Here is a 12,187-nt window from a genome sequence, read left to right as displayed (position 1 = left end):
TAAACCCTGGTGGTAAAGAATTAATTGCTCATTTTGCATAATGAAGCTTTCTGAAGACCAAAAATGTATTTTAAGCAACCTGTGTTTATCTGATATTGATACATGAGGGATGTGTCTGAACACTGAGTAGTTGATACTTCTGCTGAGACAAACACAAGGTATCTTCCACATCATACTGTGAGGGGAGAAATTCCATGTAATCAAAAAGGGGAATGAAAAAAAACAAGTTGGACAGTATTCCCAGTGGAGTTTACATATGTTATCTCTGGTATCTTGATGTTGAAAGAGAGGTGATAGAGAGAGGTATTGAGTGGGAGTAGAAAGCATGATCAGTTTCAAAAGCAGTTGCTGAGGACAGAATGTAGAGAAGCACAGAGCTCAACATCAGCCATTGCAAGTACTGGATTTAATTGGTCAACCCTCAGAATGACTTTGCTGAGCTGTATCATCATTCAGATACTCTGGGCTTTCTCTGCTAAGGGACAAGGTAAGATGCAAAAGGAACCAAATATTCAACAACACTTTAGCTTAACTCTTCCCTGGTGTGGGGTGATATTAAATACGCTCAATGCTGCACACAGTCAAGTGCTGTTCCAGTGAACTCTCAAATATACAACTTCAGCTCACATCATTTGATAGTGGAGACATCCCCAACCCCGCTTTACAAGGACAAAACAATCGAATATTCAGTAAACAGGAGAAAGCCATTAACAACAGAATGAATGAAAATCTTTGAAGGCAGAAGGTGTGTTATTGAGTCTCATTTTTGGGTAGTTCTAGAGAATATTTCCACATGTCAGAGCTACTGCCTGTTAAAACAGAGCTGAGTGCATCCCCCAAAATATAGCAGCATTCAGAGTGCAAAAGCTGAGTACATCTGTATGTGTTACTTCTGTTATCAGAACAGCTGATGAGATTCACTCATGTATTCATATATCTATTATTTATGCCACACTATGTGAATTGTAATGATATTCGTTGCGTTCTGGTTTGTTTAGAAATTGTGTTTTGTGCCACTCCCAGATTCAGTGTTATATGGATGGAAGAAAACACTCTGGCATGTGGGCCTGATTTATAGATACCATGGAGACAGGAACCTTACATATGCGTATAGAGTGATGGGCATTTTGATTTCTGACACCAGACCTGCTTTGTCCATTCCTACGATGTCATATAGTAAAATATGTCTTGGAGTGATGACTTTCCAGGACACTGTGGGGTTCCTGAGTAGATAAGGGCTATTTATGTTTAGTGGCAGGAAAGGAGGATCCATCTGAAACCTAATTATTAAAGGGGATAAATCAGGGTTGTGCAGCGAAGGAGTCTTGTTTGTAAGATTCTTGGTTTATTTGAATACTAAGGATTATGTTCAGCATTTCTGACCTCTGGGTTAATCCTGCCAGGGTCTACTCACAATTAAACCAGCTTATCTGTTTAGAGGAAGGGGTAGACCTTCCACCTGGAATTAGCAGGGAGGGTTCTGCCCCCGGAACCCATATATTGTGGGTGGTCTCCTGATCTTGATCACAAAGCCAATAGATCAGGTCCCAACTACATTGGAAATCACATCTGCATTTATGACATGGCAAGACTGTTGCACTCTTCTGGGACAATGCCATCACCAGCCTAGGAGTGTGTGTGAGCGGGATATAAGGCACTTTTGGTGAAAGGGTTCCAGCTGTGGGATGAACTTCCAGAAGAGATTAGACAAATCATATCTGTCCAACTTTTGGTCTCACTGCAAGACTCTCCTTTTTTTATAAAGCTTTTCCATCCTAATCAGAGTGACACTTATAACAACAACTACCTGCTCCCCACTTAAAAAATAAAATAAAATTACCTTAAGCAGATCCTCCCAGCAGCAAAGATAGGAGAAGAGCTATAGACTTCATCAAGTCCACAGGGATCTCACTTTGACAATATTATGCAGAAAGTGCTTCTATAATGCAATCCTTGGAGTTAGGGGGGAAAAAAGATGGATATAAATAATGTTAATTGAAGGGAATTTACAGCCTAATGTCCTGTTTCCAGTTAAACTTCTTTGTCTTTCTGTTTAGTAATTGCATGTGATCCTCCAGCAGTGAATAATGGAAACTACCGCCCTCAAAAGAGTGTTCAGAAAAGAGGATACAATCAGAGTAGACTGTAATTGTAGATTTCACTTTGATTCGGACAACAGGGAAAAGACAGCAGAATGCACAAAAAATGGCTGGTTACCTATTTCAAGATGTGCCACAAGAAGCCTGCTATAGCATCCTATCAGACAGGGGAAGTGTGTGCCTTATACTATCTGTTTGGATGGTTGTAGCATGTTCCTCTGGGTGTTGTGAAATGTGTTGAAATGATGGCTCCGCCTTCCAATTGCTGTTATGCAATAATTTGTAAAGCTATCACTTCCTGACTGGTAGGAAAAGTTTATGGGGGGTGAGAAATAAAATAACTCAGACCATCAGATTGTATATGTCCTGGACACAGGCTAGTCGCTAAATGTCACAATTTGGCTGGATTATAGATGGCTCAAGTAGTGATGGCTGTTAATAGGATGCCCAACACTTTCCATTATAAGACCTAGTTTTCAGTTACTTATAACTTTGTTAAACTTTAATCATTGTGGCTGAAATTGGCTATGCTGAGTGTCTTCCTCAGTTTGAATTTTGTTTGGAAAGTTTCTGTTAAAATAGATATTTCAGCCATTTATAACAATGAAATGAGGAAAGAATATTTTGTTTTGCGTGTGTTGACATATTCTTACAAGTGTTTTGTTAAGGAGCTCTAGCACCCACGTTCTTTGGAGTAGGAAATTGAAATCTGGCTGGGGTTTCCACCTGGTGTCAGGGATGTGACTTTTTCTGTACTCCCCAAATCTGGCCAAGTTATAAGCACAGGAAAATCTCAGTTTGCCCAGTGGGGACTTGTTAGAGTTTGACAGAGAAATTGTCTCAAGATTCTGTCTGCACCGCGCATGCTCCAGGGCTGCAGGTGTTGTGCAGGACTTTCCTGCTAATTGCTCCTCCCGACTTTTAAGGGCCACTGTGGTGCCAGGAGCCAAAACTGAGAGCAGGGAGACTCTCTCCTGCACTCTCATTGTTCACACTACTGGTTCCCAGTCAGCCTGGAGGAGGAGGAGGAAGTAGCTTGACTGAACTTCAGTGGGGTGAGGAGCACAGGGAGCAGAGACAGGCTGTGGAGTGGGGATAAGGAGAAACAGGTGCAGGATGAGCATTATTACTGTTATTTATTGCGCCCAAAAGTACAATCAGCTCTTCACAGAAGATGAGGAAATACCTGGTACCTGTTCCAAGGAGTTTACAATCTAACTACTAGATATGACACAACCAGTGGGGGTGACAAACAGCAGGGACGGACTGAGTGAGGAAGGGCGAATATCACAGCAATATGATCACAGAGTTGCTCACGTCAGAAATGTACATTGCCATGACACGTCACCTGCTAGAACTGGTATTTTTGTGTTTATATTAGGCAGACCAAGATAGTAACGTCTAGAGTTTTAAACAGAAACACAACAGAACATAAATGCTGCATACTGTTATGGGTGCATCTTGGAGAAGGTGGCCAGTTATTATTTGTGCATATAACTTTGGTGTGCAGATTTTCAGGACTATATTTATGAGCGCAAACACATGAAATTTCATCAACTTCTTGGTAGGTTTTCCCATAGTTACATATAAATTTACCATCTTCCATATGCCTGACAGAACACTTTCCTAAAGACAAAAAGATTAAGATCATCTAGCAACTGGGCATCTTTTCTAGCAATTGGGCATTTTTTTCTTTAAAGTATCCTCTGACTGCTCTTGAAGCAATTCCATTCCCAACTCATCAGCTGCTACCCAAGGGTGAAAACCTGGCCCCACAGAAGTCAATAGGAGTTTTGCCATTGACTTCCATGGCACCAGGATTTCATCCCAAGCCCCGAAGGCTTCATGCTAAGTCATTATTCACCCACTTATCACTGACTGACTCAGAGTCTGAAGATTTGCTACAGAGAAACACAAGTTGCTCCCTCCTGCCAAGATCCTAACCAAGAGCTAAGCATGCTGACTCCACAGCCCACCATGCCCCTTAGAGCCTGTGACCAAAGAATGAGGCTGAAGACCAAAATTCTGACCCCCTGAATATTTTTAACCCTTTCTCACCCACCTGCATGAGTCATGAGTGTCAGGAAGGTGTGATTGCAATTATATTGTGATTGAAGTGTGAGCTTCTTGTGGCTTTGCGCCTCCTATCAAGACACTCCCACTCTGTGCAAAAAGGATCCTCTACTTCAGACCCCCTCCTTAGAATTCACCTCTTCCATTGTCACTTTCTACATCATTTTAACCACCAATGTGTCTGAGCCTACTGTCCTGGTACCAGAACTGCTATCCTGTGCATTGTGATGGTCTGTGATTGACTGTAAGCTCTTTGGAGAAGGGACCTGGTCCTTGTTTGAGCTCTGTAAAGTACTGTGCATGCTCACAACACTACTTCATTCACACAGAATCCAATTATAATCCAATTTGACCCACTCCTCTCTTCTACATTTCCATGAGCAGTAGTTATTCCTGACAGCAACTTTATAATTAATCTAAGGGAGATTTTCAGGTAGTTTTTCAAATGTAGAATAAAAACTTTTCAAACATCCAGGCCTCAAAAAATGAGTCTTTTTCTAAAAGCAAAAGTAAGAAAAACCACATGATATTTCTGCCATTTCTAGCTGTAAGACAGAATAGTTCATATGCTCAAAAATCTGTACAGTGCCAGTTATTGCACAGCCCCATGCCTAATATAAGCAATTAGAATTTTAGTTTTGAAACTAAAAAGTTATGATTGTCTGTGTAACCATTAGCCAAGCCACCCTAAATGATTAAGCGCTCACTGGTTAAACTGTTAATCACTGAGGGCACAAAGCTGTAAGTGCAAATCTCTTAAAATGATAAATGCTAACTACTACAGCATTGAACTGCATTCCAAACTGCTAAGAGTGTGGGGAGGCAGCGGGGTGGGGCGTTGAATTAGGGGAGTCTGGAGCAGACCAGGAAGAGGGAGAGAGGATGTGTGCTCAGTGCAGCTCCCAGCTCCAGTGTGGAGATACATTTTGGTGGCTGGTGGACCTGGTAAAGTCTCATGGATGAAAGCAGGACCAGTCTTCCTGCAGACTTTCGGCACTCTCAAAGGAGGTGATTTGTGCCCTCAGTGATTAACAGTGGAAGAGCTAGTGTAGATTTGGCATGACGGTATCCCAGGAGAAGGGCTGACTTGGGACTGGACTCAGACCTAGAATTAGGACATATACTGAGGTGACTGGGGTCTGCAGCTGAGGTGCAAGGCTGCAGAAGGGGAGCAAGAACTGGCCTGGGTCTGGGATCAGGCTGTGATGAGTGGTGGTAGAAACAGGGCTGGAGACTCTTGGAGGTCACAACACTCTGGCTGAGAAACACTGGTCTAGTGGATAGGACACAGGCATGGGAATCAGGAGACCTGGGTTTTACTCCCGACTCTGCCACTGACTTGTTGTGTGAACTTTGGAAGTCATTTCACCTTTCTGAGAGACTTTCTTTTCCACCCTTACAACTGAATATCCCCAAGCACTAAAGAGCCTCTACTCCTGTTCAGAAGATTTCTCAGCCTACCATACCCCTTCCCATAGGTCTCTACCCACACAGGTTATAATTGATCATTCTAAACCTACCAAGTCCAAACTCAACCCCATCCCTTTGCTTCAGGGATGGAAATGCTGGTTGAGAGTCCAGCACTGGAAAGGAAGGAAAAGGAGAGAAAAAACCAACCCCTCTCCAAATCCCTCAACCTGTCTACGTAAGATCTGTCCCCAGGCCTGGCTCCTTCTAATGCTGCTGCTGCCAGATATGAGGAGGAGTCTTTTTAAAGAGACGCTCATGCCCCTGGATGACAATTTTGGCAGGGAGATGTAGGTACCAGAATAGAGCAGTGTTGTACACCCTGCCCCCCCCACGGCCCACCCCAGTCCTTGTTCCTGCCAATGCTGCTGCTGCTTTATGTAATTATTAGTATATATAGTACACAAAGACATTAAAGAAATTAAGGCAAATATACATTTACTTTAAGGCATTTTGGCTTTGGATCCCAGCCCTCTTTAGCACAGTTGATTAGATTCCACCTGTCCTTGCTTTTAGATATGTAACCATCTGTAGTAAATTGACACACCTAACCATGCTGGAAAGGCTCATTCTTTGTAGTATTCATAATAGACAGTTAATGCTCCATCTTCTAGATGTCGGTAGCCACAGGGTCTCATTTAAAAAAAAAGTTTAAAATGTATAATATTACAAGGTACATGCAAGAAAAAATCAATTTCATAAGTTCTGAATACTCACTGGTCAGTTCTCCCCTCAGCTTTAGTAGTTTATTATTTGAATGTACCTGCCTTTCTTCTGTAGGGTGGAGAAAAGGGACCACAAGAAGAAACCCAAGATACCTAAGGCAACAACAGTCAGTAGAAAGAGTTCTGAAACCTTTCTGCTCTAGTGCTTTACATAAAATGTATGTCCTTATGATTTAAATACAATCAGACACTGGCAGTAAGTTCTTTTATTTATGATACTGACACCTTCTCAAACAATAGATTGTGACTCGTCAAAGTAAGAAGAAACAAAAAAAGATCCAGACATAATCCTAGGATCCCTCAGTCTTGTAAATTTCCCCATATGAACTCCAAACTTTGCCCCATACATGAGCACAATGCTCATCTGATGGCCAGGAAGAAAGGACCAATGTGACAAAGGTAGAGAGTTTTTCAACCATTAAATTACTCATGGAAACACTTTGGTAAAGGAGCCCATCCATCTTCAAGGCATTGTGTAATCCACCCTACAGAAGAAAGGACAGCCTGTATCAATTTAGTTGGTAAACAAGGACCAGACCATCATGTGGGATAAAAGACGGGTCAATATTGGAGCCCACATTATATAATGCAGTGAGACCTCCATATTTATTGTTGTATGCTGCTTTCCACCCCAGCCCTGTTATACATATGAGGCCCAATTCATCTTCTGCTCATCTACTTTTGACTGTAACCCGACATTAACTCCATTGGTTAAATTCGTAATCCACAATCCATTTTTTTCTCCTAAATTACAAGGATGTTTGTGAAAGAATTGCAAAGGGGCTTTTACCCATTTCAGAGAGTACTGTTGTGGATCTGAACAAAGATGGTTTTTGGAGCAGGACCATGCAGCGTATTAATAAATTCTTCATTGTCTCAGTTTTCTGGCTCTTTCCATGCTCCTCATCATAGTTGCCTGTCTCTAGACCTCCTCTTTCTGCTATATATATTTTTGCTGTATAGTGAGCAGTTCCACATGTTGGTTTTAGTCTATAAAACTGTACATGGTGTGACACATTGTGACAGTTCAGATCAGCCAAGGCACAGCTGCAGACAGTCCCTTGAAGTGCACTCTTGGGGACTGGAGGCAGGATATTCTTGCATGTGGAGGGTACACAACTGTGGTGCTTGCTCCCTGTTATGATGAGTCAGTTCTGTGTTGCTGATCTTCAGTGCATGGTGCAAGGCTCATCAGTGCAGCCAAACCTTAGTCTAATGTAAAGCATCTCTCTCCTCGTCTTTTCTCCCTTTACTGTCAGGTTATTGCAGTGACTGAGAGTTGTGCAGTAATGTTCCCAGGCACCATGTTGATAGATGAATTATAAATGATTAAAATGAATGAATTGTGAAAAGCCACCAGTAAGGTGTTCATTAGTAAGCCAAATGATCTTAGAACATTTCCCTACATCAAACAACAACAATAATGTTTGTGCATCTATTGCAGCTCCAGCATGTGAAGAGCCGCCTGCCATAGATTTTGGGGGGATTGTTAGTGATGACAAATCGGAGTATAGAGAAGGTGACAAAGTGCAGTACAAGTGCAATCCTGGATACACCCCGATAGGACCTGAATGGATCACGTGCAGTGGGAAAACCTGGACACCTGCACCACAGTGTTTGGGTAAGGGGAACTGCTTCTTTGCTCTTTCCCACGGGTTGGTTCTTTAGTAGAGATGGACCCAAATCAAACCCATGAATTCAAACGCTCCTCAACTATGGGGGCAGGGGAAGTGGTGTCAGAATTCAGAGCAGATTCATGTTTCCGATGGACCACACTTGATCCTTGGATCCAACTATCTGGTTTATGGCTCAAGCCATATCTGGTCCCTAGGAGTTTGTATTAATGAGATCTTTGCAGATCACCAAATAGTTTCAAATATGAAATTTGAATTAGGTGGGTCTCTTTTATAATAAGACAACAGAACGTCTAAATTTATATTACAATTTATATTACATCTATTTATTTATATTACAGAAGAGAGAGAATTTTCTCCATTTTATCAAATTCCACAATTTTTGTTGTTAATAACCCTAAATGCGAGCAATGACACAGGACCTGAATACTGGAGGCATGGTGTAAAAATATCCATAACAAAGAATATGGGATGAAACACCATTGTATTATCATAAGAAAGAGAAGAGAGCTGCAGCATTAGGAGAAATTGGCAAATAATATTTATCAAGATCCTCATTTCAGTGGTCTCATAGGAGTTGATGGGCCCCCAAGGCTGTACCTTGGAGAAGGGTCCAGAGGGCTGCATCTCTCCATTTATCATGGCCTGCTTCACCGCTAAAAGTCCTCCCCTGAAAGCAGGGAAAAAGCCATTGAGTGAGGGGGATGTGCTAACTGGATATGCCTAGATAAACCTGGGGATGAGTACTATATACATACTATAGCTATGGTGTGTAAAGAAGTGAGATATTCAACATACCTGCAAAGGTCCAACCAAATATTGTAATAGGCATGGAAGCGATTAAAATTCCAAAATTCTATAAGAAAGTCCATTAATTCTATATTAGTTTTTGTTATTAGAGACAGGCTGTGGGTTGATTTTCTTTTAATGTAGTTTACTAAACAAATTAGCTGATACACTACTAAACTAGCAGGGTAACGTTCAGGACACTGAACGTATGTGATATTTTTACTCAGGGCCGGCTCCAGGCACCAGCCGAGCAAGCTCGTGCTTGGGGCGGCAGATTTCAAAGGGCAGCATTCCATCTAATCCTTTTTTGTTTTGTTTTGTTTTGTTTTGTTTTGTTTTGTTTTGCGCTTCACCGCTTTGGCCGCCCCTGCAGGTTTTTTCTTTTTGGTTTACTGCTCCCACCGCCCTGTAGGGGGCGGAGGAGGGGAGCGCCCTGCAGCAAGCCTGGTAGGGCAGCCCGCGTCCTTCCCTGCCTGCCAAACGGCGGGGCGCGGAGCCCTCCCAGCAGGCAGCGCAGCGGGAGGGGCCGCGTGGCAAGCGCCCCGCTTAAGGAAGCCCTGGCCGCCCCCCTTCTCTCTCCCCCCCCCCCCCGCTAGCCGGGGTGCGCACTCCGCTGCCCAGGGTCTGCAGGGCCGGGAGTCCCCCTGCACCCACACTCCCACCGCCTCGCAGGCATTTTTTGTTTGTTTTTATTTTTTCTTTCCTTCGCCGCTCCGGCAGGCGGGCCAGTTGGTCGTCCCCCCGCCCGCCGCTCCGGCCGGGGGCCGGTTTGTTCCCTCCCCTCCCCCTTCGCCACTCCGGCCGGGGGCAGGTTTGTTTTCCTCCTCCCCTCCCCGCCCCCTTGCTGCTCCGGCCGGCCGGGCGTTTTTTGCTTTGGGCGGCAAAAAAGCCAGAGCCGGCCCTGTTTTTACTTACACTATATAAGAGGGAGTCTTATTAAAAGCAAAGTATCCTAGAACTACTTGGTATTGTACAGGGGCTTCTCATCTTTTTAGGGGATACCGTAAGATTATACTGCTTGTTAGGACCTCGGATAATTGCAGTCCTAGCTACTTGACTTAGACAAAGTTATATACAAACTGGACGGATGTGTATATGGGTTATTGCATAAATCTGCCCATAGTGCTTAGAGACCCATGTAAGCTATTGTGTCACGTGTGTTTGACCACCCAAATGCTGTACACGGCCTAATATGGCTTTGATTGTCTCCTGACTATGTAGAAACTGTGTGCAGGTGAGTGATTTGATTTAACACACGTACTCTGGCACGAGCCGATGTCTGTGTTCATTCGTACTGAAGTGAGGTTTGAAAATGTAAGAGAGTCATTCTAATGAGAAATCATTTATTCTTAATGCAGCACTGGGGATTTTGGAGCTCAGCCTACTGCTATTTTGACAACCCTTTGAATTTAGTTGATGAGATGAAATGCTTGTTTAGTTGCAAAGACCTGAATTCAGTCATGTGTGTGTCTTCTCCTATAACTGTTGCCATCTCTTGACACTATTAACACCTAAAACACCTATATTAGGTGTTTGTGATGTTATCATCTGTGAGGGGAAATTACTGAACCCTAAACTTCAGTCCTGGCAGGTAAGTATAGCAGGAATTAATTTTATTGATTTATTACTGTTCCTTTTACCCTGTCCTTTTCATGTCTAAGTCTGCATGTAAATTGTGTTCATGATGTAGGATTTTAGAACTTCTGTTTCTATTTGACAACTTTTTAGTGCCTCTTTTCATTTCAAATGATTGATGTACCTTTTAGTAGTGTAGGAAGGGGAGGGCTGAGGCCTTTCCATCAAGAAATATCAGCTACAGTATGGAGGAACAAATGGGCTTGCTTACAAAGTCTATACCAATCTTGTTCCCAGTGACTTCACCAGCAACAAGAGCAGGCCCTAGATGCACTTCTGCAATTCTTATTCACAAAAGTGCTTCGAATGTAAGTAGTCTCATTGGTCTCAGTGGGATCTCGTGCATGCGTCCAGTTTGCAGGAGCAGGCCCTTGCTTGCCATTTGCAGAAAGAATAGACTTTGGCCAATAAACATACATCATCAGTTTATCCTCTTTAGGGATTATTCTGTTTTAAGGCTTATTTCCTTGGCATTTGTAATAAATTAAGATTATGATTTCTGTCTTATTGGGTGAATAATTAATTTTATATGGGATTTTGGGCTACTAGATTTGGACAAGGATACATTCCTATCATTTTCATTTTTTTCTGGTTTTTCTTTAGCACCATGTAGCCTCACAAAACAGCAACTGGAGATCAAAAATCTGCTTCTGTCCAATGGCCGAAGACATGCACAGTTGATTCAGAGTGACCACACACTGGAATTTATGTGCAGTGAAGGATATACCCTCACAACCCCTTCAGTCAGGAAGTGTGTTAATGGGCACATGGATTTGCCTTCATGCATCTCTGGTAAATCTATACTGTATTTTGATATTTCAGTTTCTCAGTTTTATTTGATTTCTTGTGTAGAGTCAAGTAGGTGCATGTAGTGTTCTGGACTGTGACACCTGCCCCTTCCATTAGAGATAATCACTCATGAGGACTGTATCTCCCTCTATAGGCATCACTTACATGATGAAATACTGTATTTTCCACAGGGCTCCTGCCTCATTCAGGGTGAATTCATTGCTGTTCAATGGGCCAGCACAAGGTAGGGCATAAATGGTGCATAGGCCTTGTGCTGCTCCTCTGTGCAGGGATGAATTTCTCCTTCAGTGAGCAGACTAGATGCTGAATGAGAAGCTTTTTTTACTGCATGAGTCGGGGTGCTCCAGACCACTGCAGAATGTGTAGTGAATGAAACAGAGCTCACATTGAACACTGTGGGCAAAAATGAGTATTAAACTGCTGCCTCAATCATTGTTCAACTTTCACTCTGAATGAGGCAGGGTTGCTCTAGAAAAAATACAGTATGATTATGCAGTTAAAGGCCAGTCATAATGTATACACACAGGGGGCAAAGTTAAGGTTGTACAGGCAGCCTTAACTTTGGAATTTCCTGACTTTTGGGATGCTTCACTTTGTAGCCCTAACAGTCTTTTAACTTAGTTTTCTTGTGTATATATAGAAAATATATACTGGTTTTGATGTCCATGTGCTAAACTGCAGAGCCATTGAATAAGCATGTGCTTTTGACAGCATCCCCTGCCATTTGCCCACTTACCCATCTCCCTGGGATTGCTTCTAATAACTGAAAACACTGTGCAGCTTCATATTTAGTGGCACTTGTTTGGGATGGCCTGCATAGTTCCTTCCTCCTGCCTTGGGCATTTGTGAGTAATGCGGCCAATAAGGCAATGGGCTGCACATAGAAAGATGAGGATGAAAAGAAATATTGAATAGTCATCTCATTCAGTGAGCACCATCCAGCCTGTGCACTGAA

The 12,187-nt window shown here is 42.7% G+C and overlaps 1 protein-coding gene across 1 annotated transcript; it reads left to right on the top strand.

Moving 5' to 3' along the window:
- The first annotated feature begins 317 nt into the window (after positions 1–317).
- LOC113407345 (coagulation factor XIII B chain-like) lies at positions 318–11,892 on the top strand. Its single transcript, XM_026655750.2, has 4 exons — positions 318–487; positions 7,809–7,985; positions 11,026–11,214; positions 11,873–11,892. Exons 1-4 carry the CDS (start codon positions 427–429, stop codon positions 11,890–11,892), a joined length of 447 nt encoding a protein of 148 aa, XP_026511535.1. The 5' UTR covers positions 318–426.
- The last annotated feature ends 295 nt before the right edge of the window (positions 11,893–12,187 follow it).

Source organism: Terrapene carolina, unplaced genomic scaffold (assembly GCF_002925995.2).
Source record: "Terrapene carolina triunguis isolate 2854851 unplaced genomic scaffold, T_m_triunguis-2.0 Scaffold211, whole genome shotgun sequence".
NCBI classification, from domain to species: Eukaryota; Metazoa; Chordata; order Testudines; family Emydidae; genus Terrapene; species Terrapene triunguis.
This window is presented reverse-complemented; position numbering and strand designations above follow the sequence as displayed.

Bases quoted from the DNA above. Each gene is read 5' to 3' on its own strand.
- LOC113407345 (XM_026655750.2), top strand. From the start codon at position 427: ATGACTTTGCTGAGCTGTATCATCATTCAGATACTCTGGGCTTTCTCT. The intron at 488-7,808 runs GTAAGATGCAAA...CATCTATTGCAG, and splicing joins TTTCTCTGCTAAGGGACAAG to CTCCAGCATGTGAAGAGCCG. The intron at 11,215-11,872 runs GTAAATCTATAC...GTGTATATATAG, and splicing joins TTTGCCTTCATGCATCTCTG to AAAATATATACTGGTTTTGA.